The 27,878-nt window shown below is 40.9% G+C and overlaps 1 protein-coding gene across 1 annotated transcript in view; it reads left to right on the forward strand.

The window, feature by feature from the left end:
* Nucleotides 1–16,724, forward strand: part of esama (endothelial cell adhesion molecule a) — a 76,497-nt gene extending 59,773 nt beyond the window's left edge. Inside the window, exons 2-7 of the mRNA XM_063485979.1 lie at nt 3,807–3,958; nt 10,390–10,582; nt 10,687–10,842; nt 11,187–11,309; nt 12,227–12,362; nt 12,910–16,724. Of these exons, the coding sequence (XP_063342049.1) occupies nt 3,807–3,958; nt 10,390–10,582; nt 10,687–10,842; nt 11,187–11,309; nt 12,227–12,362; nt 12,910–13,447 (1,298 nt within the window). The 3' untranslated portion in view covers nt 13,448–16,724. The remainder of the gene's footprint in view (nt 1–3,806; nt 3,959–10,389; nt 10,583–10,686; nt 10,843–11,186; nt 11,310–12,226; nt 12,363–12,909) is intronic.
* Nucleotides 16,725–27,878: the final 11,154 nt, after the last annotated feature.

Raw genomic sequence — 27,878 nt, forward strand, 5'->3', positions numbered from 1 at the left:
GTTATCCCTGTTGGGAAGTCTTGTATTCCAGAGTCTTACCGCAAAGATTTGAAAGGATTCCGGCTAGGTGTTTTCCCAAACTTCTTGGCTTAAAAAGTGAACTTATCCATTGCTGGAGTTTCTAATTTGTGTCAAATAGAACAATTTCTGCACGGGCACACTATTCTCTGATCTAGTTTTACATCTATTCTAAATATAAACATTTCAAGATCTCTTGTTGCTGTTTTAGCTTTAGTAAAATCTTCTTCATCCCAGAGAGTCTCCGTTTCTCTTCCTTCCCTTCATCCAATCTGTGAGACATGCAGCAGCCTCTCATCGGGCTCCCTTTAAGCTTATAGCAATCATCAGAGAGCCACTCTACAGTGACTCATTGCATTTATATTTAAGCCTCTTTCTGTCATCTCTACATGTCCACTGATCCAACCATCCATCAGTCAGCACCTCTATAAACAACAGGCCTATCTCACTGCTGCACCAAATCTTCTTAGGGCCTAAAGAGCCATTGACACAATGGATCTCTGCTTCTCCTTGTTTTCTCCTTTCACCCTTTTTAGCAGCATTTATTCTTACGCTAACCTTCCACATCTTTCCTTATTTAGTCTATCTTATGGCTTCACTAGTGTGATTCTTTGTTAGAAGCAATGTTCCCAAAGGAGCATAGCCCACACATTCTCTCATCACTGTCACTTATCTACTCCATCTCCACAGTGACTGAGAAACTGATACCTACACCTCCTCTCTATAGAGATCTCTTTACATGGCGCATTGTTGCCATTCACATTTCACCTGTATAATTTAGGGCTGGAGAAGCAATAAAGCACAAGAGATGTTCATTAGTCCAACAAGTTCAAATCCAACAAGATATTTTGCCAAATCTGTGATGCTTTAAATTGAGCTTTAAATGCTATAAATCAGAATAATTCAGCTTATAATGGGTTTCAACTCACTGTGTACATTTCTATAGCTTTTGGCCACAGGGGGCGCTCCTTGCTCAGTGCCAGAGACTGTCTGTTGAAATAGAAAAGCTAAATAGTGTAATGAAATAAGCAACTCTGTGTCCACTACAGAAGCAAACCTGGTTGGCTTTATTTTGTTTTTATCACCAGCAGTCTAGTTGCATATAAAGTCTCTGTTTCAGTTCTCAAATAATTTTTTGAGAAACAATTCAAAATTCAAATGAATTTTCTGAGAATTCATTTGATTGTGCAGTTGCAATAATGGCAGTTATTGATTAACAGTAGTTCTAATAAAACATTTGACATCCACAACATCATAGTGCTGTTTTTTAATATTATCTGTTTGTTAGTTTTGTGTTTCTATTGCTCCAGAGTAGCCATAATGCAGTTAATTGGCCTTAAAAAAGCCCAGATATTCAGTACATCATTGCACAATGCTGTATAAAAAACCTACAATCAGTATTTTTTCTGATGTCAAATTATTTCAATTGTTAGGACTTTAATAACTACAAGTCACGTGCCTTGACCTCCACCCCTCTGCTTTGGAATATTTAGCCACCACAGAAATAGTTGTTTTGTTGTTGTTTCAGGTAATAGTTTGCTTGGGAAGCCCCTACTTGATTACATCACTTCCTTTACATGTAAATAGTTTTGTTGCGGTAACAACTGTGGCATCTAAATAATGGTACTAATTAGCAGGAAGGTACTGCTGTGCAGTGAAGGAAGCTAATCCATAATGCATGACTTTTATTAGTGTATAAACAGCTTGTTTCAAATGTCTATTTGAAACTATAATGTGGGGTATGAAGAATGTTTGTTCATGTAAGTGGTTTTCCATATTAAAGTTGTGCTGACAAGAGTCCTGTCAATTTTTATAATGTGCCTACGCCTTTCATTTTTCAACATAAACCACCTCGAGGCAACTGCTGATGTGATTTGTTGCTATATAAATAAAACTGAATTGAATTGAACATGCCATGGTTCTGATGAGTACACACAAACATACAATGCACTTTAGAGTTGGCAGCCATGTTCCAGGTGCTCGTGTCCTCGTGACAATTCACAACAGCCTCATGGCAATTTATATTATAAGGTAAAACCCCTACAAAATCACTCTGTGCCCTGTGAGCAAGCATTTGGTGACAGTGGAAAGGAAAATCTCCTTTTTAACAGGAAAGACCTCGGATACAACTAGGCTCATGGAGGGACAGCCATCCATTGTGATAAGTCATGGGCAAGGGGAAAGAGAAGAGAAGAGAGTTCCCAGTTATTAAATGCAATAGTGGTGTATAAACACACAGAGAGTGGAAAGAGATGAGTGAAGAAGAAACGCAAAGCGCCCTCAGCAGCCTAACCTTTGCAGCATAAATAAGGGAAGGTTCAGACTCACCTGATACAGTCCTAACTAAAAGCTTTATCAAAAAGGAAGGTTTTAAGTGTATTTCAAAATTAGAGCACACATATGCCCTTAATCTAAACTGGGAGCTAGTTCCACAGGAGAGCGGCCTGATAGCCAATGAAGAGCAGCTAATATGGGAAAAGTCCACTTAGTACTCTTGATTCAAACCACTCCAGTGCAATTCCTTTAATACTAACAGTGTGTTTTAATTGCTGTAGTAAAATACTGTGGTCAACAGTATCAAATGGACAAGCACTGAGATGCTTGTCCATTTGATACTTTTTGACCACTGTCAAAAAGTCATGCTCCAGTGTGTGTGTGTGTGTGTGTGTGTGTGTGTGTGTTAATTTATATTGGGTTCACATACTTTCTGCATTTCTCTGTTATGGGTCCCTGAGAAAAAAAGGTGAGATATGTGGTTTCTGTTGACTAATTCCATGATTCAAACCACCCTCATTTTATAGGAGAGACTGACATTCCCCTGAGAAAACCTTTGATTACACTAAACACAAATTATGCACAGTCGGTGACTGAGGTTTATAGCCTCTGTCATTTATTTGTCATATTTATCAACTACTTAAATGAACACTTTAACTAATAAAAAAAAGTGTCACATATAAATATGTAAGCAAAGACCTTGTTTTTTTCTGATTTGGTTGTGTGTGCTGCAGATGTGTTTTGGCTCTCTGCTGCCTCTCTGTGGTCTTAAATAAACATTACATTTCACTGTGATAGTGCTCTCTCTATTCAGCTTGCTTTCATTATCACTATTGCGTTAAATCCAGATAATGCACAAGTTCATCTGTGATAACATCTGTGGTAATGTAACATTATAAACTGTGTAAGAAGAGCCGCATGCATATAAAATCATGGATACAGTTTTATAATAATGTCCTTGAAGCAAACTTTTTTCTTCAATGGCAATTATTAAAAAGAAGCTAAGCAGATCCTCATTAATCTTATAATATTATTCTGCTTATAACCTTTTTATTATAAAAAAAAATATGACATCAAACATGAAACAGGCATGAGAAACAAAGAACAATCCAAACATGTTTCCTGCTGCACCTTCAACTGTACAGGTAATGATTCAGAGTCAGAATTCAATTAAATTGAATCACAACATTCAGGCAGTTTATACTGTAAGATAAACCCTGCAATATTACATAGAACATTCTAGCAACTGGAGCAAGCACTTGGTGATAGTGGGAAGAAAAAAACCTCTTTTAATAGGAAGAAGCCTCTGCTCTGGGAGGGACGGCTTTTTCTTCTACCACGTCTGGTTGGCTGTGAGGGGGGCAGACAACAAACACACTGTGTGAGAGTCAGAGATTAACAATAGAAATTAATATAGAGATTACAATTATTGATTACATGTACAGTGGTGTATAAAAGTAATAAAAAATCTGTGATTTTTACAGTGTGCTTTTTCCCTTTCTTCCTTCATCCAGGCATATGGGCCAACTTTTTAATACCCCTGAAAAATGTAGAAGTGATCGAGGGTCAGTATGTGGAGCTGCAGGCCCGGTACACTGGCGGCACCCCAAATTCCAAGAGTATCGCCTGGAACTTTTTGATGCCTAACACCAGCCAGATGAAGATGGTAAGGAAACAATTACACTTAGGTGTAATATATATTAAGCCAAGACAAGAAAAGACTTAAAGGTTTCTAATACTACTGTGCTGTGCAGATAGATGATCCAAAAGGAGGATCACAATCAAATAGATTTAGGGGAAGAAAGAGAACTCAGGAAGGGAAAGGATACAGGTTTTTTTTTTATTATTTCCTTAGTGACTCACCTTACTTTACTCTTTACAGGAAGAAACATTCATTAAATGTAAAAACATTTTCACTGATAAAAAGAACAAAACTTAACTGCAATCTATTCAGAGTCTTATGTGTTTAGACAAGATAAAGTGAGCAATTCCCCTCTGACAAATTGTTCAGTTCTATTGTATTTTATTTATACAGCACCAAATCACAACAACAGTCACCTCAAGTCACTTTATAGTGTAAGGTAGACCCTACAATAATACAGAGAAAAACCCAACAATCACATGACCCCCTATGAGCAAGCACTTTGGTAACAGTGGGAAGGAAAAACTCAGTTTTAACAGGAAGAAACCTCCAGCAGAACCAGGCTCAGGGAGGGCGGGGCCATCTGCCATGACCGGTTGGGGTGAGAGAAGGAAGACAGGACAAAAGACATGCTGTGGAAGAGAGACAGAGATTATTAACTAGAAATGATATGTATAAACACATAGTGAGCGAGAAAGGTGACTGAAGAAGAAATACTCAGTGCATCATGGGAATCCTCCAGCAGCCTATACCTATTGCAGCATAACTCAGGGTCACCTGATCACACCCTAACTATACTATTTTAGCAAGAAGGAAACTCTGAACCCAAATTTTAAAAGTAGAGATAGTGTCTGTCTCCCCAATCCAAATCTGGTTCCACAGAAGAGGGGCCTGAAAACTGAAGGCTCTTCCTCCCATTCTACTTTTAAATATTCTAGGAACAACAAGTAAGCCTGCAGTCTGAGAGCAAAGTGCTCTAATGGGGTGGTATGGTACTAATTATGTAAGTAACTAAGTGAGATTTTTTCCAAACTGCTAATATATGTTTACTATGCATGATATAATAATAGTAATATGGAGAAAATAATTGACAAGAACCTATTGTGCCTTTTCCAGCTCTTGGTTTTGTTTTTGAATGCTATTAGAGTTGCTTGGCATCATTTGTAGTTGAAAGTAATCATAAATACCAATGCATGAGGTCTTGGTGCAGCCCCTCAGTTCATCTTCTCTCTTAAACAGACAGTTTTTGCTCCTCACCATTCTTACCTTTAAGGTAACGGGCGACGATGCTTTTAGATCACTGTGGAGTGATTTTGGCCCACTCTTCTTTGCAGAATGGTTTAATTCTTTCACATTGGAGGGCTTTTGAGAATAAACGGTCTGGTTAAGGTCCTGCCAAAGCATCTCAATCAGATTTAAGTCCGGTGTTTGACTATTTTGATCACTCCAAAACCTTCATTTTTTCTTTTGCTGCTGTGTTCTGGATCACTTTCCTGGTGCATAACTTAAATGTAATTGAACTTCAGAATACAAGCTGATGGCAGGAGATTGTCCTTCAGGATTCTCTGGTATAAAGCAGAATTCAAGGTTCCATCAGTTACAGCAAGTGATCAAGGTCCAGACCATCAGATGACTAGATTACTCAAAGAAAACAGATTTTAATCTAAGAACATCTTTACCTTTTACTGTAAATGATGCATCTGCCTTGAACCGTTCTATTTATACTGTATTTCAGCCCCTTCCACTGCAGAGATACATGTGCTGGAACTAGGTTTTATATCAGGCTTCTTTTGTTGTGTTTTGTTTTTTTATTGTACAAGAGCCATATTCGTTAGAATGTAGTGTTTATCTAATACTACAGACCTGCATAATTTGTGTTAATTAAATTGCAGAGAATGAGAGCTGAGAATTTATAGATCAGGTTCAAGAACATTAATATTACTGTTTAATTTGGCCTTATAGGTGGAAATGTGAAGGTTAGATTTTATTTTAGTCATCTGTTATTTCTATCTGCAGTGATTTATAACCCTAGTTACAAAAAATGTTAATAAAAACAGAATGCAGTGATTTGCATGTTTTATTCACAACTGAACATAGAAAACATGTCCAATGTTTAAACTGAGAACGTACCTTTTTAAAGATAGGGTGTGTTAAATCTCACCACAGATGTGAATAGATAGCAAAATGCAGTCGACTTTTCTTAGCCCACCCAGTTCAAGTGCATAATCCTATGCATAATCTATGGTGGCCACTGTTGGGCAAAGAACTCTGGCTGCTGTTGAATTGTAGTGAGTGTGGGCTGTCAGTCCGCCGTGCACTGTTTACCTCAGCTGCCAATATGTATCATGTGTAGTTGCTTTGGAGAAGGCTGTAAAACTTTGTGTAGAGTCCAGTAAAGGTTGATGATGTGAGTGAAGTTGGCCCCCCCATCTTCTTCAAAACTAACAAAAGTGGTATCAAACGTTTGTGCTACGTTTGTGCTGGTTTGTGCTGCAAAAATTTTCATTTGTGCCGCTTTCATTTTAAAGATTTTAATAAAAATTTCTAGAGGTCATCAGAGGTCAACCAGCCCCCCCACATTGATGGAATCAAACAAAATTGATGTCAATCAACTGTGCTACGTTTGTGCTGGTTTGTGCTGCAAAGATTGTCTTTTGTGCTGCTTCTGTCTTAAAGATATCAATGAAAATGTAAAGTTTAAAAGGTCAACCAGCCCCACATCACCCAAATCAAACAAAATTGATGTCAAACATTTGTGCTACGTTTGTGCTGGTTTGTGCTGCAAAAATTTTTGTTTGTGCTGCTATCATTTTAAAGATATTAATAACAATTTCTAGAGGTCATCAGAGGTCAACCAGCCCCCCCACATTAATGGAATCAAACAAAATTGATGTCAAATGTTTGTGCTACGTTTGTGCTGCAAAAATTTTTGTTTGTGCTGCTATCATTTTAAAAATATTAATAAATTAATATCTTGATGCATGCTTAATCATCCAGATAGGTAAATCCCAAAAGGTTGATTCTGCAGATCCAGTTTGTGAATGATGGTGTTGAAAGCTGAACTGAAATCTATGAATGGCATTCTAACGTATGAGTCTATAGTGTCTAGATGTGTGAGGGCTGAGTGAAGGGCAGTTGAAATTGCATCATCGGTTAAGCGTTTTGACCGGTATGCGAACGCAAATGGATCCAGGTTGGGGGAAAGAGATAATTTGAATTGATGCATGACTAACCGTTACAAGCACTTCATAATGATTATTATCTTTATTATTATTATTATTATTATTATTCATAATGATTAATTGTTGTGTGTATGAGGGTACAGTTGTCCATTTGTTTGTTTTGTCTGTTGTGTGTGTGTAGGTGGTTGGGGGTGTCTGTATGTGTATGTTCAGTCCATGAGTTTAATGTTGGTCAGATGTCAGGAGTTCAGGAGTCTGACAGCTGTAGGGAAGAAGCTGTCCCGGTACCTTGTGGTCTTAGTCCGGAGGCTCCTGTAGCGCCTCCCAGAAGGAAGAAGGGTAGATGTTTTGTATGGCAGGAAGTGGTGCTCCAGCGATGCGCTGGGCAGTTTTTACGACCCTTTGCAACGCCTTCCAGTCCGAGGCAGAGCAGTTTCCATACCAGACTGTTATACAGTTGGTCAGGATGCTCTCGATGGTACAGCGATAGAAGTTCACCAGGATGTCTGAGGACAGGTGGTTCTTCATCAGAGTCCTCAGGAAGAAGAGGCACTGGTGAGCCTTCTTGACCAGCTTGGAGCAGTTGGTCGTCCAGATGAGATCCATCGTTGTCACTGATGAGGCCAATCACCACGGTGTCATCTGCAAAGTTAATGATGGTGTTGGAACCATCAGCAGGTCTGCAGTCATGGGTGAAGAGGGAGTAAAGGAAAGGGCTCATCACACAGCCTTGTGGTACACCGGTGTTCATTGTAATTGTAGATGAGCAGTGGTTATCCAGCTGGACATGTTGGGGCTGGTTGGTAAGGAAGTCCAGTAACCATTTACACATGAGGGAACTGACGCCTAGGTCTGTCAGTTTCCTGATGAATTGTGAGGGGAGGGTTGTATTGAACGCTGAACTGAAGTCTATAAACAGCATTCTGGCGTAGGTGTTGTTATTGTCCAGGTGTGAGAGGACAGAGTGCAGCATGATGGAGACTGCATCCTCTGTGCTCCTTTTCTGACGGTATGCAAATTGGTGGGGGTCCAGGGTGGGGGGGGAGAGACAGGATTTGTAGTGTGCTAGGACCAGCCGCTCTAAGCACTTTGTAATGATGGTGGTGAGGGCTACTGGGCGGTAGTCGTTTAGGCTTGATGGGTTGGAGTTTTTGGGTATGGGGATGATGGAGGTGGAGTTGAAGCAGGCCGGTACCACAGCGTGGGCCAAGGACAGGTTGAATATGTCTGTCAGCACTCCTGCAAACTCCCCAGAACACGCTCTGAGAACACACCCAGGGATGCCATCAGGACATGCAGCCTTGTGGACATTAATCCTGCTCAGCACCGCTCCTACATCGGTGGGGGAGAGAGTCAGTGGGTGGTGGTCCGGCGTCACGTCTGCTTTGGTTGTAGTTGTTGGATTCCCTCGCTCAAAATGAGCATAAAAGTTGTTGAGCTTGTTGAGGAAGGAGGATGCAGGGGAGGGTTTGGTGGTCCTGTAGTCTGTAATGGTCTGGAGTCCTTGCCACATGCGTCGGGGGTTGGAGTTGGAGAAGTGTTCTTCTACCTTCTTTTTGTAATGGTGTTTGGCTTTTTTGATACCCCTCTTTAGCTTAGCCCTAGCTATACTGTAGGCGTGTGCATCTCCTGACCTGAAGGCAGTGTTGCGGGCCTTCAGGAGGAGAATGTGGAGTCAATGTGATCCGTAAATTTTGGTATGTCCTGAGATTTGATTTTCTCCCAGGTGTCATCCACATACCAGAACCATGACTTGGTGGTGTTCCTGTGTAGGAGAACTACCCAGGAACCATGACGGTACTGGGTCTGAGACCCAGTTTTTTGTGTATTTTTGTTTTATTTTGTTGATTATTGTATTTTTCTCTGTTTCATGTTTTATTCTAAAGGGGTCTGGTGCGTTTTTGTCATTGTGTTTAGCTTCACTTCCCTGTGACATCATTATGTTTAATTTCAGTCAGCTGTTTCCCCATATGTTTACCTCCTGATTACCTCCTGTGTATTTAAGTCCTCTGTTTTCTGTGTTTCATTGTCAGGTCGTCTGTTGTGCTACGCCATAGTCTCATCATAGTTTGGTCACAGTTTCATAGTTGTCATAGCCTGTTCTCAGTTTAGTAGTAGAGCCCTAATAAAGGCTCTCTTTTGGTTTAAGTTGACTTCTGTCTCCTACAGTATCTGCTTTTGGGTCCTGTTTCCAAACACATCGGCTTAACCTGCCGTGACAGATAACAAAGCCTGGTTTTCCACCTCCTCCATGCACAAATTGGCCACAATGGGTGAAACTGGGGAACCCATGGCACACCCATGTTTCTGTCTGTACTACTGACCCTTATGCAAAATAGGTGGAATTAAGACACAGTTCCAAAAGCAAACACAATTGATCAGTGCTGAGAGTGGTCCTGTTGCTGAGGTTAGGGTGATCCTGTAATCTCTTACAAACTACCTCCAACGCTTCTGTGACTGGGATGCAAGTGAAGACAGATGTAACATCTCTCTTCACTGTAAATGTACTGTTTATAAGGTTGGGGAAACCTGCTGTCAGCTGAGACTGAAGAAGTCACTTGGATGAGTGACGAGAATTTTCTCCCACTGAAAATGTCCAGATGAACAGAATCAACCTGTGTGGGGGGACCTCTAGAAATTTTTATTAATATCTTTAAAATGAAAGCGGCACAAATGAAAATTTTTGCAGCACAAACCAGCACAAACGTAGCACAGTTGATTGACATCAATTTTGTTTGATTCCATCAATGTGGGGGGGGCTGGTTGACCTCTAATGACCTCTAGAAATTTTTATTAATATCTTTAAAATGAAAGCAGCACAAACGAAAATTTTTGCAGCACAAACGTAGCACAAACGTTTGATACCACTTTTGTTAGATTTGAAGAAGGTGGGGGGGCCAACTTCACTCACATAGGTTGATGAGTCAGTGAAGCTCACTTCTGTCCAATGTCAGTGATACTAAGGTGAGTTGTTGAAGATGTCCTGAACTTGTCTCTCTGTAAGCACTGCTGATTTTACCAGTGTTAGTGAAACTTTCTTTTCTTTGAAGTCTTGCACTTGGATATTTAGCAAATAAATCTCTGGAAATGTTTTGGATAAATACAAAGTCCATTACATCACTGACCTGGATGTCAGTGACACAGGTCAGTGATATCTGTTATGCACAACTACTTCTTCTTGTGCTTTCTTTTATGTACTAAAAGACCAAAAAAAACCTTTTTTTAATCTTCTTTTTGTTTCATGTGACGCTTGCTTTCTGTCCTTCTGTCCAGATAATCTCCTACACCGAAAACACGGTGAAGGTGTTTGAGGGACAGTTTAACGGCCGTGTCGGTTTCTTACGTCAGATGCCATCATCAGATGTGTCGTTCTACATCAACAACACCCGGGAGTCCGATTCGGGAAGCTACATCTTTCAGAATGTTAATGATGGTATTACTGAAACGGTTACCCTGGATGTGAAAGGTAAGAGAAATTCACCAGTCGCACAGCTGTACTTCTCAGATTCACTGTGAAACAGTAAAACAGAAAATCTTGTAATAAAACATTACATAATCCTTTCCCCTCAGTCCCTCCTTCTGTTCCGAAGTGCTCTATGTCAGGGAAGCCAGAGGTAAAAGGAAATGTTACTCTGATCTGCATGTCCAGCTCTGGGAAACCTATCCCTTTGTACAAGTGGAAGAAAACCAGCCCCACCTCTGAGGTCTTCTTCTCACCCATGCTCAGTGAGTGCACAGCAAAAAAACAAAGAATCATTGTTTGCTATAAATGTGAATTGCACGCCATCTTTTGGGATTGTCACTTAGCACATCTTTGAGAACTGTTATTGAATGGCCACTGACAACCCATTCTTGCTCGTAAGGAAGCATCTGATTGGTGGAGTTCTCTAATAGCATCTTTACTTTTCAGTATGAAGCACTCGCTCTTGTTTTGTTTGAAGAGTAGATTTGTCAAATCATCGCGTGTATTTGTAGACTAATTTTGTGTTGTTGTGTGTGTGCATATACATGGGAAATAATGTGTCTTCATGTGTGTTTGACTGTCTTTTCCATGTAAACTGCGGTTTTAGATGAGAAGACTGGCACTCTGAAGCTGAACAACCTGAGCAGCAACATGTCGGGGAAATACGTGTGCACAGCCAGCAACACGGTGGCAGAAAAGACCTGCGAAATCGACCTGCACATTACCAACTGTACGCAGCAAGTGTAACCCTGGTTATGGTTTATTAATAAAAATAAGTGATGAAAAATAGTAATGGACCACACATTCAGATACACTATTATCAAGCAGTCACACTCAGCATGAACAGCGAGTATCGATGTAATTAATGATTCCATTCACGCGTCTCAATTATTTCTGTTGGACATGATCATATCGTACTAATTTCTTATGACTGCTCACACGTCATAAGAAAACTAAATGAATATGCAGCGAACTTGCTTACATATACATTAAAATATTACAAATATACAATAATTTAACAAAAGTATCACTATAAATCCCTATCACTCGTGACTTACACAGATTCAAAGTAAAAAACAAACCCTGTTTGCCAGACATGTTTAACGTTGCTAGCATAAGTCTGTGACATTTAGCTTAACCATTAGCTTAGCTGACTTTTCTATTCAGCAACTAAGAAAATTATATACTTTATACTTTTGTCATAGTTGGCTGAATTTGTCTTACTTTAACATGAGTCTGGACAGCCAACCATGCCCAACACAACCTGGCATCCTGGGAATATATAATGATGCAGAAGCCTGAAAACAATGGACAGCGGTAAATTAGTGATCAACATCTCAGCATTATTGTAGTGTCTTTACATTACAATATAAAGCGCCTTAAGCCAACAGCTGTTGTGATTTGTACCTATATAAATGAAACTGAATTGTAGCTTAAAACTGATTTGCTAGGCCACAACACAACTGGTCACCTGATTAGTCCATCTTTATGTCAAACAGAAAGGACATCTTTACATGACTCAAATATCAAACATTAATCTGCTTTTCTAGCCAGTGCTATACAAGTACTATTGATTCTACACAAAATGAGGTAATAAAAGTGTTTTTAAATTCTTTGAGATAGTAATTGTATGTTCTTTAATTCCAGCCAATAAAGTGGGGGTGATTGTTGGTGCCACAGTTGGCTCAGTGGCTGGCTTCATCTTCCTCCTTTTTGTGTGCCTCGCTTTTGTCTTCCTGATAAGGAGAAGAAACAGCGAGGATGACTTGGCCAATGAAATCAAGTGAGTCAATGTGGCTTAAATGCAAGCAGAATTTTATCATTTAAAATTCGTAACAGCATCTCAGCTGGCCAGCAGATCTGAACCAGGACCCTTTTGCCACAGTTCTAAACAGTGTCAGTTCAGGCAAGTCACAAGTCGCAGCGTTGGTAGATGAAGTTCTTGTTGCTGCTGCTTTGAATCAAATTCATTTTAGTCCTTTGCAGATGACCCAGGTTTTATTTTTGGCTTACACCAATTGCACAGGAATGCACATTTTGATCTTGCACATTTCTCAAACTAAAGTGATTCTATCACTAGCACTGGGTATTTGCTGCTGCTTGAACCATCGACTCGATGCTTTTGTTTTTCCCAGTCTAAGAGAAGAACACCTGTTTAAGAAGCCTGTATTTCAGATTTAATTTTCATATCCTGTGATAGCAGAAACAAATTACCATAGTTTCAAGATTTAATGAAGTACTCCATTTCAGTGTTACTGTGAACTAATTATGCATTTCTAAAAGTAATCTACACGTCACAAATAAGTAATCCTACACCTCAATGTCTACAGGGAGGATGCTCAGGCTCCCAAGCGTGTGTCATGGGCTAAGAGCGGCATGGGTTCTGACATCATCTCCAAGAATGGCACCCTGTCCTCCATCGCCTCCAGCCCACACCACAAAGAGTCCTCCCATCACCACAACAACCACCACCACCACCTGCAGCAGTATCCACAGCGCCCCCCCTCAGACACTGCATCCATCATCACCGCCACAGGCAGCAATGCCGGCTATAGACCGTCCCGCCACCAAGGGGCCTCCACTCCCACCCATTACAGCTACAACAACAACATCACCCTGCCACGTGAACAGCCATTGTCCCCCGAGGCCGGCAGCAATGGCGGTTCCATGCCCAGACCCGAGCGCTACACCCAGTTGCCCCAGGCACAGGCGCTGCCGCAAACGTACAACCAGCCTCGGCTGCAGCTCCAGACCGCTCCCTCCCCGCCACCACTACCCACCTCCACCATCATGGCCTCCAACATCTCCCGAATGGGAGGAGTGCCCATTATGGTTCCTGCACAGAACCAGGCCGGATCTCTAGTCTAGCATGAGCTAAAGGAATACTGTCCCTTTACGTTCTCACAAAGGGTCAATTGCTGATTTTTCAAAGGGACTTTAATATTTAGCAAAGAATTCAAAATGAAAAGGTCATTTACTGATGCCAACAAGCTCTCAGACACACTGTTTACTTCCTTTAAATATACTTACTTATAGTTCTTTTGTACTCTGTATGCACTGTACACATTTGAAACTATGTATAGATATGATTTTCATACATTTGTCCAGTATCCTCTTTTCTACTTCATGGATTTTAATGTTTTCGTTTTTAAGATTTAGATTTTTAAATGTAATTTCTTCCAAACTGTTTTCCTCCTGCCATTTATGAACCGCAGCTGGAACCCCGTGTGTACTAATCTCACGGGCAGAAAAAAAAAGAGCACCAGCATGCTACACTTTATCCATTGTCTTTATTTAGAGAAACTACCTGAAGGACTCATAGGTCATTACTGTTTAAGAAGGAGAATGTTGCTCATAAACACTGGGTTTAATCTATGTATTATTAACTCTATTTCAGCACCAGACATCAAAAAACAATATAATGTGTTGTGTGATAAAGTTTGCCTTTGCAAAATATCCTAATCCTTTTTTTTTTGGCTTTGCTTCTGTTGGGTTTTCAACTTATAAAATGCTTTTAAACTCACTTCTTTAAATACAGATGAGCAAAAGCTTCTGTTAATACTGAGCTCTGTTTAGGACTGCAGAGCATTAAATTTGCTTATATTCTTGAATAGTACTAATAACTAATAATTTAAAGTTGCCTGCAGCATTCAAATTGTAAATATGTGAATTTTGGGGGTAATTGGTAGCACATTGTTGGGTGCAGCCTTTATGGACAACAGAAACAGGCGAGCTGGAGGCCATCACCTGATGAAGCCAACAGGACCACATCATCTGCAAAAAGCAGAGATGAGAAGTGGGAATGAGAATCAGCACCTCCAAGCTGTGGGTAGTGACGAAAGAATGAGATTGCGAATACAAGCAGCGGAAATGGGCTTCCTCCGAAGGGTGGCTGGCCTCTCCCTTAGAGATATGGTGAGAAGTTCGGCCATTAGGGAGGGGCTCAGAGTAGAGCCGCTGCTCCTCCACATCGAAAGGAGCCAGCTGAGGTGGTTCGGGCATCTGACAAGGATGCCTCCTGGGGGAGGTTTTCCGGGCATGTCCCACCGGGAGGAGGCCCTGGGGCAGACCCAGGACACGCTGGAGAGATTATATCTCTCAGCTGGCCTGGAAACGCCTTGGTAAGGCGTTGATAAACTGGAGGAGGTGGCTGGGAAGAGGGAGGTCTGGGCTTCTCTACTTGGGCTGTTGCCCCCGCGACCTGGCCCCGGATAAGCGGAAGAAAATGGATGGATGGACGGCGAAACAGGGGACATGTTTGCCTTTATTACCACTTTGTGTTGGCATTCTTTTGTAACTAAGTCATCATCTGCGTCATCGGCATAAATTCATTACATACATTCATTATTTGGACCTGTTCTTCTAGACTTGCGCAAAGAGCTTATAGCATTAGAGAAAGACACCCGGTGATCACACAGTGTTGCACAGTGAGGATAAAGCTCTCGCTTTTAACAAGAGGGAGTAGGAGCCACCTTCTTTGACCAGCAGTGGATCAAGAAAACTGAAAAAATATACAACCGGCTATCTGCCACAACCCAACCGGTCGTGGTAGATGACCGCCCCTCCCTGAGCCTGGTTCTGCTGAAGGATTCCTCCTGTTCAAAGGGAGTTTTTCCTTCCCACTGTTGCCAAAGCGCTTGCCCATAGGGGGTCATATTATTGTTGGGCAACTAACAATAATATGACTTTCTCTGTATTATTGTAGGGTCTACCTTACAATATAAAGCGCCTTGAGGCAACTGTTGTTGTGATTTGCTGTATAAATAAAATTCAATTGAACTGAAGATCAAAAAGAGGCCACCAAATATATCAGCTAGCAGCAGAGCACCGCTATGCATCGCATCAGGATTAGAACCATAAGGCAGGTCTCCTTTCAAAATAGTCCACCACACTTCAGTACTTATGTATTTAAACTCCTTGGAAAAAAAAAAATTGTGGATATACAATTGTGTAGCACATTTGAAAAAATTCTATAGTTTCTTTACTTGAGTATATCAAGTATTCACATTCTACTGACAGAAATATTGGGGGAAATGTTAACAAGCATAAAGCGCACGAGAGTCTGTTTAGAAGCCTCGAGATACAATGTTAGGTCAGCAAATTTGAGCCATTTTATGAAGTTTCATTCAATCTGATGGAGTTTTTGGCTAAAAACCTAAAGACTCCATCAACATTATTGCAGGACCATCAGTCTTTCAGCAATGTTGTTCTATACGCTACCGATATTCCTGGAATCTAGACCTCTTTAGACTTTCTTCATGGACCTTGGAAGTTAACAAATGTGTTTCAGTTTGCTTCTAATCTGAAACGAATAAACTAGATTTGGTTCAGAGACTATTTTCCATTTCCAAAATGTGTGGACATATTTTGAATAAAAACTGCTGTGAGGGAGGCACTGTTTTGTAAAAAATCACATTTGTAAGAATGTATCCAAATAGCTAAGGTCATTTTAATACACTGAATGATCCCAGAACTTCTTTTCAAAAGTTAAGAGCTAAAACTATTTGTTATGTTTTTACACGTTAGCGCTATTTGTAATGTCTGTTGTTACTGAATATGATTTAGATTTGGAAAAGAGAAGAAAGCGTGGTCATATTCTGCTGTAGTGTAATTACACTGGAGCATATGTTTGTTATTTAAGCTTTTTTGGTTAATATGCACAGATATTTTTACAATTATTTACATGACATTCTGAGATGAAGGCTGATGATGTTGAAGGAAAACATACTGTAAAAGCATCTCATGCAAACCACTTGAGAATATAAGCTCAAGACTAAAGCCAAGATTTCATGAGGGAAGTTGAAAGAAAAGAGGAAATCTGTTTGCTGTGCATTTAAGACTCTGTGTCCTTTAAAAGTGTACATTATGGACATTCAAATGTATTCAACGCAAGCCTTTATTTTTGTATTGTACATGTATAAAAAGCACATTAAGAAAAGTGAAAGAAGTGCTCACTATCACACTGAGTTATAAACCAGCGTGGATTGTATAACTGCTGTGGACAAGTTGGTGGCCAAACAAATATGCTTATTTATACAGACGGCCTAAACTGTAGACAATAATGTGCAGTGTGCACTTGTATCTTCCATATTTATGTTCATTGAAAATGCCTTGTATTATATTTTCAATTAAAATTAAAAAAGATCAGCTGTTTGTGAGTTTTGTTTTTTGTTTTTTCTTGTTTTCCAAGTTTTACCAATTTTGTCTTCTTGGCGAGCTTATAGAAGGAAGGAAGGATTGATGAATGAGCTTGAAGGGACACAGGGTTTTCCTTGGGAGTTTTTTGTTAGAAAAAAGCTGACAAGGATCTGTCATTAAACAATCCAGCACCAAGAGAGGCTCAGCCACTCCTTTAAGTAGCGGTTTGGGACAAGGTCATCACAGGCAGGTGCCTGATTGCCAGCAGAAGTGTGGAACCAACAGGCAGAAAATCCCCACTAAGTCCCGCTACTGCACAAAAACAAGCACACACATGTAAACACACAAACCAGGATAGCAGAGGAATGGAGTAGATAGCTTGAGGTGGAGAGATGGACAGGAAGTAGGAGGTCAGCATGGAGAGGACAGAGGGAACCGATACAGAACTGATGAATAATCAGCAAATACAATGATCGCAAAAGTATGTCAATCCCTTAAAAACATCCTGGGATCAGAGTTTTCTGTGTGAACTGAAAAAGATTCTTTGATCTTCATCTTTTTGCCAAACACATTTCGTTTTTCCAAGATCAGACCTATACATCCTCTACAGCAGGGGTGGGCAACTCCAGGCCTCGAGGACTGGTGTCTTGAGACCTCTACTGAACCCGCAGTAATTCAACACAACTCACACTGTTACACTGGAGGCATAAAAATAACCCCTAAAAAGAACAAACCCGGTGATTCTATCAGCTGTAATGGTATCATCTGTCCACAAGGTGTCAGATTTTATTGGTCGATTCACTGAGCAACACTTTGATATCCATAAAGCTAAAACACTTCACAGGTTCACCCTAACAGCCTGATTGTTTGCTTTGCAACAATCCCACCAACTTCATATGTCTACATTATTGCTGTTGAGAGTTTGATGAGCCAGTACCTTCTGCTTCTGCATAGTCTTTATACAGCAATAAACAGCTGTGAATGTTATTGTGTATGAATTTTCTAGAATGAGGCTGTAGAGGTGCTACATAAATCCCAGTGAGGTTTAGCCTACCATGTTGTACTGGATGGGAGACGAGGAGGAAGCCTGCTGGAGAAACTCACACTGATTTAAAACTGAAAGAAAAAAGTGCAAAAACAGAGAAAAGCCTTACATAAATGAAGAGCTTTTCCCCTCTGCTCCTCCTTCATCAGATCTCTTTCTGGTACAGGACGATTCGTGTGTGTGTATGGATGGATTTATGTGGATGGACCAAAGAAGTTCAAATGAAACATGGAAGCACATAGCTGAGTGAGTAGAAAATAGGAAAGTGCTCAAAGCTTTAGCAGTGTGTGAAAATTAACCAAAACAACAATAATGTTTGTCAGGTTACATGGATGAAAATCATCACTTCATAAGATCACTCAGCAGCAACATGACTAAGGACAAGCTCCTGTTTGACTCTAAAAAAAAACCTTCATATTTGAAAGTCCTGAAGTGCACAGTGTCATGTAAAAAAGTAGACTCTAAAAGTAAAAATAGTATTTTATATTCAGTCCTGGATTTAAGAGGGATCCAGTGCAGAGGAGCCAGTATAGGAGAAAAATGCTCTCCCTTTCTGTTCCCTGTCAATTTTGCTTTGTTTTTCAGAAAATCCTGATAGTAACAAATTACAGTAGTCAACAGGGAAGCAGCAAAGTCTTAAACACCACATGGGCTCATCCGGGATTTAAATCTTGAAGTTGGATCAGTGACTCTTGGCTGAATGTCCTGGAGCTGTATGTGAGGCATTCAGGGAACACCAGTCAATCACAGCTACAGTGTTAGCAGAGATTATATTCTTCATGAAATGAACAAAATACAATTACTGTTCTCTTAAACAAGCAAAAAAGAAAACCCACAAAAAACAACCATGCTAAGTAAGCTTTTAAAATGTCCTTATAAGATCCCAAAAGATTGACTCTGTAAATCTCGACGTAGCGTTTTCAGTGGGAAAAACATTCTGTCACTCAACCAAGTCACTTCTTCAGTCTCAGCTGGCTACAGGTTTCCCCAACCTTATAAATAGTACAAAACAATACATTTACACAATGACTGAAACTAGCACCATTGACAAACAATCGGCTGTGAGGTCAGTTCCTTGATCATTAACATGCAAATTGTCTGAGACTAAAAAAGTCACACATGTGCAATTATGTCTAGGTTAGGTTCCCCTTGTATCATTGTCCTTTGTGTACCTTTGTGTGTGTGTGTGTCCTCTTTTTCTGTGTCTCGTCTCCCTTAACTGTTTCCGTTGTTTAGAGCACAGGATTTCTTTCTGTATAGACAAAATTGATGTTGCACTGTACCACCTAAAGTTACATAATATTAGCTGCGCTGTTCTGACTTCATTTTTGTAAGCCAATTGAAATTCCTTTTTGCCTTGATGCTTGCATAATATTTTTGCTTTCATTTATTCTCATGTTGCTTTATTATCCATCCATCCTCTTCCACGTATCCTTATCAGCCTATCAGGAGCCTATCCCAGCTACCACAGGGTGAGGGGGGGGGGGGGGGGGTACACCCTAGTGCAATTCATCCTGATCGGTGATTGGTCAAAAGTCTAGGGTGGCAGAAGGGGGAAGAAGGGGATACCTGATTGGTCAAAAGTCTAGAGTGGAAGAAGGGGAGAGAAGAGGCTTGTGATTGGTGAAAAATGTGCAATAAAGGAGACTTCTCTTTTTCATTCAGTCTGTTGTCTTTTTTCTTTATCAGGTGATGTTTCCAGCTCCTTTATCCCACCTGACGCCTGGACTGCCATCTGTGGTCTTCAGCATGATCACAATGTGTTATTTATGTATTTTGACTGGCTTACAATGACAGGACAGTAAGCATTATCAGTGCACATGCAATAAAAGCATGTAGTTGTCTCTCTAACATTGATGAGGATTTTCCTTTGGCTCTTTTGAACCAAAACAGGTTGGAAAATCCCCTGAAATTAACAGCAATCGAGAATGAATTGCTTTCTTCTCTTCTGTGTTATTATGATGTACAAAGACTAGCCATTAAAGGAGTCTTTTAGGTTGCCCCGATGAGACGATGTAATTGTTTTACTTTTATACTGGTAAAATGTGAAGAATTATTCATATCATTGTACTGTCATTTACAGACATGCAAGAAATTAAATCCATACTGTGAACTCTGGACCCGTACACGAAGAGACATTGTTGCACTTTGCTGCCATGTTAGGGTCCACTTGTCAAAGGTAAAAGAGTTGTAAAATCATGACAAAGTTGCTATGAGAGATTATGTTTGTCCTGTGACAAAGTATTTGAAGAGGGGTCACTGAATAGTTCATTATGAAAATGCTGTGATCATATACCTTTCACAGTCACTCGACCTCAACCAAGACTATCTGGGGGAAATTTGACTGTCATAACAGATAGATAATAGCTCTGTTATTGTTTCCAAATCAATTCCAGGAAACACTGAAGCTTTTGCAGAGGCATGTGTTGTACAAATACTTGTGTTTGCCACCTGCTTGTACACATTGCTTCTGTGGTTCCGGTCTGTTATGTGTTTTCTTATGGACATTTTAACAATAACCTGCAACACACCCAGTGAGCTTGATTTGAAGTGGGTTTAATAAACACATTGCAATGTGGAGAGAGCATCCCAGTGAAACACTAGGATCATCCCACTATCTGTTTAACGTCTCCCATTACAATAGCCTCACTGTGTTAACATTCCACATGCATGTAAACTGGTGATGGGAGTGCTCTTACTATAGTAAAGTGAGAACGTGATATTACTATAACTAAATGCGATATGATTAAACATGTGATTAATACATGAGAAAAGAAATTTGCCTCCACAGTCTCTACATAGTTTTGTCTTCTGAGCCTGTTGGCAGAGAATGCTATTTGTGTGCAACTTAATAAAAACGTATCAAACATATTTCTCTTTCTATAGATTTTACTTATTTATACTTGTATGTTTTGTCAGTGCCCTTAGGATTATTGTGATGTTGATTCAAAGAAGATCAGTAAGTCTAAGGCAGACTAAAGCCCAACTTAGGCATTCATTAAGTGAATCCACAACTCACTGTTACTATAACACAGGACACTTTATTAAAGTGGATGAAACAGGAATACAGCACTGCAGGGTAGTCAATCAGTGAACTTGATTATGAATGCAATGCGAGGGGCTTTACATAATCAACTGTGTACAAAAAGTCAAAAGTGCCTGTCAGGTACGCTGGAATCATACACGTTACCATCAACAGTATCATTGTGAATGTTACACACTTAAAGAAAGTTTACAATGAGCAACATAGCCATACACGGGTAAATGTGTAGTAAATGGCAGTGCAGTAAATCTGCCTAGTACGATATTAAATACACGATACACTTACGACTTCATATATGTCACATCGTTTGTAACGAGCCACGGAAAGCACCACCGGGTACTGCAGATGTGAAGGCGCGTGGATACAGTCTGTGCGTGAGTGAAGGCAGCGACTCGGCTGAGCAGCTCCTGTGGAGGTTTGGTGAAGACCATACTTCTCACCCGGCCTGCTGACGATGTGCAGGGGCATCTGGAATTATAACACGAATTGCTAGTGTCGCCATCATCAGGTGTAGCCACTTGAAAAGACTAGAAATGTACGGTGGCCCCTAGAGACAAAGCACTTGCAAACTCCAAAGCACTTGCAAACTCCAAAGCACTTGCAAACTCCAAAGCACTTGCAAACTCCAAAGCACTTGCAAACTCCAAAGCACTTGCAAACTCCAAAGCACTTGCAAACTCCAAAGCACTTGCAAACTCCAAAGCACTTGCAAACTCCAAAGCACTTGCAAACTCCAAAGCACTTGCAAACTCCAAAGCACTTGCAAACTCCAAAGCACTTGCAAACTCCAAAGCACTTGCAAACTCCAAAGCACTTGCAAACTCCAAAGCACTTGCAAACTCCAAAGCACTTGCAAACTCCAAAGCACTTGCAAACTCCAAAGCACTTGCAAACTCCAAAGCACTTGCAAACTCCAAAGCACTTGCAAACTCCAAAGCACTTGCAAACTCCAAAGCACTTGCAAACTCCAAAGCACTTGCAAACTCCAAAGCACTTGCAAACTCCAAAGCACTTGCAAACTCCAAAGCACTTGCAAACTCCAAAGCACTTGCAAACTCCAAAGCACTTGCAAACTCCAAAGCACTTGCAAACTCCAAAGCACTTGCAAACTCCAAAGCACTTGCAAACTCCAAAGCACTTGCAAACTCCAAAGCACTTGCAAACTCCAAAGCACTTGCAAACTCCAAAGCACTTGCAAACTCCAAAGCACTTGCAAACTCCAAAGCACTTGCAAACTCCAAAGCACAACGGAAGTGCTCCAGGACGCTAGGGGCAGTGTTGAGCTTTTGTTACCTAGTAACTACACGAGCCATGAAGTACCAATGACCGGATTTGGGCTGTAGGCCGCATTTTAAGGCCGATACGTATACACACACACACGTATACACACACACACGTATACACACACACACGCACGTACGCACACACGTACGCACGCACGCACGTACGCACACACACACGTACGCACGCACACACACGTACGCACACACACACGTACGCACGCACACACACGTACGCACACACACACGTACGCACACACACACGTACGCACACACACACGTACGCACACACACACGTACGCACACACACACGTACGCACACACACACGTACGCACACACACACGTACGCACACACACACGTACGCACACACACACGTACGCACACACACACGTACGCACACACACACGTACGCACACACACGTACGCACACACACACACGTACGCACACACACACGTACGCACACACACACACGTACGCACACACACGCACACACGCACGCACGCACACACACGCACGCACGCACGCACACGCACACACTGTCAAAGATACTTGTCTTTGAGTGAAGATTTAAGGTGATAAGACAAATAACTGCAACTTGAATCTGTAAGCTCAGTATTTAACACAGAGTTCATGTTAACTGCCGTAATAACTAATAATGATTAATATAATAACTATAATATTGGCCATATAATATTTACATTACCAAAGTGATATGACTTTAGTCTCATGAACAACATTAGCAAATTGTTATTTACTAACTAATCTTAAATGACTGTTCAGTACAGAAATGAAGCCCAAAAATCATGTTTTACTGTACTGTGGTCTCAGCCTCAGATACATATCAAATCACACAAAGCTCTTGTAGAAACAAACAAACAAAATATGTTCTCCTTCGTTTCTGTCAAACAAAGTTGTATGACACGTTTCCAGCCGTTAGTATCATGGTTGCTAGGCAACCTGGGAAGCGCGTCGGTCATTGGTACTTCATGGCTTGTGTAGTTACTAGGTAACAAAAGCTCAACACTGCCCCTAGCGTCCTGGAGCACTTCTGTTGTGCTTTGGGGTTTGCAAGTGCTTTGGGGTTTGCAAGTGCTTTGGGGTTTGCAAGTGCTTTGGGGTTTGCAAGTGCTTTGGGGTTTGCAAGTGCTTTGGGGTTTGCAAGTGCTTTGGGGTTTGCAAGTGCTTTGGGGTTTGCAAGTGCTTTGTCTCTAGGGGCCACCGTAGAAATGGGTGTAATGCATTAGATGCTGGCTAGCGCGCAGCTAACATTTACCCTAAAGTAAGAGTTAAATGTAATTTCAGTTAAGTCCAGGAGCGTCTTAGAGTCTATAACTTACCGTAAACATAAAAGAAATGCCAGTTTCCATAAAAAATAGCGGACTTACCGGCTGCTTCGCTGTCCCGGTACGTGTTGTTGTTGTGGTGACGCAACTTCCGTCGACTGACGATTGGTAGTCTAAAGTGGGATTATACATCAAAAGAAATACCATCACAGGTCACAAGAGTAGGAACACAAAGCGTCAAAGGAAATCTATGATGTTCATCTCTCCATCATTTATTTAAATTAATTTATTTTAATTCAGCCAGAAAGGAAAACGAAGTCATGAGCCTGAGGAATACTTTAAACTTTATGCACAATACTCATGGAGTGGTGTAAACGTATATCAAACAGCCAACAGGCGGTATGTACTACGTGAAAAATGGCGCCATCTTGTGGCCCCTTTCTGTCACTATAATTTATTCAAGGCTTTGTGGAAAATGCTTCACCTGTAAAAGTTTCAGTCACCGGCGACATTTTTTCATCAGCAGAACGTTGACCGTCATCAGAATGAACCAAATTCGATGACGTCACAAAAGTCAGAACAAAGCACAACCAATCAAAATCTTGACTTTGATCTCTGAAAACCCTTAAATAGCGGTAAGTTCGCAGCGTTCCTCACAGCAATCAGTAGCGATTAGATGACATTTGCTCCGTGTTTTTAAACAGTTTTCTAAAGAGATTTAAAATCTTTTTCAAGGACATTTTAAAAGTTTTAAACCAATCAGCTAAGGTTTGACAGCTGTACCGACCAGTTTCCTCCAGTCTATTGAAGCAGACTGTTTTCAAAAAATGGATAGAGGAGACAACTCACAAAACGATGTAGCACAAAACGATGTTGGTGTAGGGCTAGCGGTCAATGAGCTGGGTTTGGCACTGCAACTGGAAGATCTTGTAGCAATTCACATGATGCTCCCCTGGCAGTTGCGCGTAGCAGGACCCTGGGAAAATAATAGAGCAGATATGGGAGTAGGAGATAACATAGAAAGAAATCCACCCCAACAAATAGAACGACCCTTGGTCATTAATGGAGCAGAGATGGGAATAGGAGATAACATAGAAAGAAATCCACCTCAAGAAATAGAACGACCCTTGTACAATAATGGAGCAGAAGACTTTGAATTAAACCCAGCTGAGCAAGAAGAAGATCCGATTATTGACGAAATGAGGTGGTGGGAAGATGAGGGATCTGAGAGCGACACTGAAAGTGTTCCTGATGACAGTGATGACGATGGAGACAATGGCCAGGATGCTCCTGTTCTATTGCCCCCCAGCCCAGTACCAGGAGGTTTGAGGAGGAGACCAAGGGAGGAGGAGGAGGAGGATGAAGAAGAAGAAGATGGGAGAGCTAGAAAAATGTCTAAACGCTGAATTTTGAGCTGAGCTGGACAGTCAGTGTTGCACCCATCTTCCAAAGCTACATTGTGTTTCTTTCTGCAGAGGAGCTTGCATCCAATAAAAGCAGCAGGAACAAACACAGGAAACAAATAAAAAGGAAAAAGTGAAAAACTGCAAAGCAGAAAAGGAGGAAGCAGACACTCAAAGAAGGAAGATAAATAACAGAACGAAAAGAAGAAAATGTCATGGCTGTGTGAAGGCAGGCAGGAACCCAAGAGCAGGACTCACAGAGGCAAATGTGAAGTCAAAACACCCAGCTTTATTGGGAGTTTGCCAATTGAACAGAAAACTGACTAAACTGGGAAAGCAACAGACAGGAAAACAGAACAAACAGAGTAGAATGAAGAACGACGCAGCAACGACGAGCAGGGGAAGACTCAGACACTAAATACAAGAGGTGAACGGGACTGAAAGAAAACAGCTGGGAGACACGGCTGACACTGATTACACAGACGAGACAGGGAGAGCCCAAAACTGAACACACTGACATAAGACACAGACCTTCAAAATAAAACAGGAAATGCACAGACTGGACTCAGAGACCCAGTAACAGGCAGAGAACAGAAGGAACACATGGGCAGAAACTAAACAGAGGGAACACAGAACCCAGTGTCCTACATGTATCATGCTCAGAGACTGAATCTCGGCTGGCCCCCTCTGACCCACGATCTTAGTTTCCTGCCACCAGGGACCTGTTTACCAGACTTCCCCTATACCACCTGTGGATATCTATTCAACCTGTGACCCAGTATGATTGTGCATACAAGTGGAAAGCAACATATGTGTCTCATATCACTGGTACCTTGTTAGATGGTGATGATTGTGGTCTCACTGGTCGCAGACATAGAGGGAGTGGTCCTATTGGTGGCTCCCACATTAGGAAGCCGGGGTTGGGGCCTTCCTATCACCATTGTGCTAACGTAATTATACAATAAATAGCATTTACAACACCACCATCTTCAAATAGAAAAACACATTATGGAACGCTATCAGTTGTGTATTGGCCTCCCCAAACCCTGGACCTCAACATTAGTGAATAGTGGGATCATCTTGACAGAGAAGGGAAGGAAAGGCAGCCAACACCCAAAGAAGAGCTTTGAATGCATATCTTTATGCCGCCCCTCCCTGAGCCTGGTTCTGCCGGAGGTTTCTTCCTGTTAAAAGGGAGTTTTTCCTTCCCACTGTCGCCAAAGTGCTTGCTCATAGGGGGTCATATGATTGTTGGGTTTTTCTCTGTATCTATTATTGTACGATCTATTGTACAATATAAAGCGTCGTGAGGCGACTGTTGTTGTGATTTGGTGCAATATAAATAAAATTGAATTGAATTGAATTGAATGTCCTTCAAGAAGCCTGGAGAACTTTTCCTGAAGACTACTTTCACTATAATAAAAAAAAAAGAAAAAATTAAAGCAAAGGTAATGACTAGTTTGGGTGTTGTAGTCCTTTAATAATCAAGGAAAAGTATTAAATCCACAATTTAAAAAATGCTTTTATTATAAATAATCCTGGTGTGGATTAGTTACTTACACATCAAACCAATGTTTTACAAGCAGAAGAGTGCTCATCTGAGTTTTTACAAACCCAGAGTGAAATTCACACAAGTTCAGCTTTCATCACCTGATCAGTGCGCCACTGAAGCAGACCCACTCTGCTCTGTCTTTGAAGATTCACCATGAGAAATTGGCATTCCTTGCTCTAACTGTCCACAATATGAAAGTCACAGGAAAAACCGACATGTCTTTTTTTATGTTTGTTTGTTTGTTTTAGCCCACTGTGGTGCCACTTAAAATCCCTGTGTTTGAACAGTACACTTCAATTCTGCTTTAACAGCAATCCTTGATGTGCAGGGAAACATCAGGGTTAGCAAACTCACAACACGAGTCTTCTTTCTCTGGTCCACATGTGTAATATTTATGTTTTTGTCTATTGAGCCACTCCATAGAGCTTCACCTCAAGTAATATTTAATTGCAGCAGAGAATAAACCAAGGGCGTCGATTTGGCATGGACGGAAGGGACATGTCCCCACCAATATCCAGCGATTATTGAATTGTCCCCACCAATAATTTGATCTCTGCGAGTAAAGAAAAACAAACCCGATAGAAAGAAAAAAAACGATCTGTTAGCGTCTCATTCACCCAGCGGTGCAGAAAGAGTTAAATTACTTTCTCTACTGGAGTCCTACGTCATGTGACAAATATGGCCAATGTGATTGGCTGTGCCTTTCAGGGAGCTCTGTTTAGTTTTAGCAGCGGCAAGCCTGCGCTGCGAGGAGGAGAGGAGGATGGCAGCAGAGAGGAAGAACCTGGATATAAGAAAGTATTTTTCAAAGAAACCTGTAAGTCACTTAAAGCCAAGTTCACTCATAAAATGTGTCCGTCATAATAACGTCACAGGCTATGCTAGGCTTTGGCCCACATCAGTCTAAAATTGTATGTAACCATGAATAACGTGTTTTGGAAACTAACTGCACAACAGGCAGCACTATTAGTTATCTCAGTCTCAGAGTAGCATTTCTAATTTTGATTGAAACTGTCAGCGAAAACGGCAGCCTCGAGCAAGCCAGGATATTAGTTTACACAGGCTGTTAAAATTATATGTCTAACGTTAAAATGTTGGTGACACAATAATTTCATCCTAATGGTACTGACATATTCATAGGGTTAATTTTTGAGACAAAATGTCATGAGGTAGTCGTGATTTTGCAAATATTCCACCTTGTAGCGCAGTTTGCACAAATTGTTTTAAAAATGCACTCACCCTACAAACATTACTGATGAGTCAAGATCTGCACAAAGTGACAGAAACACTGAAGCAGCTACACATTTTATTCTTATTGTCATGTATGTCCTATTTGTCAGGTGACAGAAGAACCAACACAAAGCTCAGAGAGCAATGGTGACACAAGATCACAGGTGAAATTGGATGATGACCTGGTGGTTCATTACTGTATTTAAAGCACATGTGTGACTGCATGTATTTGGAATGTCTTGCTGTTATTTATCAGGTGATAGAAGCAGCTCTCCCATGTTGTAGCTCGGACAGAGGTGAAGAGGCAAGGTCACAGGTCACT

Source organism: Pelmatolapia mariae, linkage group LG10_11 (assembly GCF_036321145.2).
Source record: "Pelmatolapia mariae isolate MD_Pm_ZW linkage group LG10_11, Pm_UMD_F_2, whole genome shotgun sequence".
Classification (NCBI taxonomy): domain Eukaryota; kingdom Metazoa; phylum Chordata; class Actinopteri; order Cichliformes; family Cichlidae; genus Pelmatolapia; species Pelmatolapia mariae.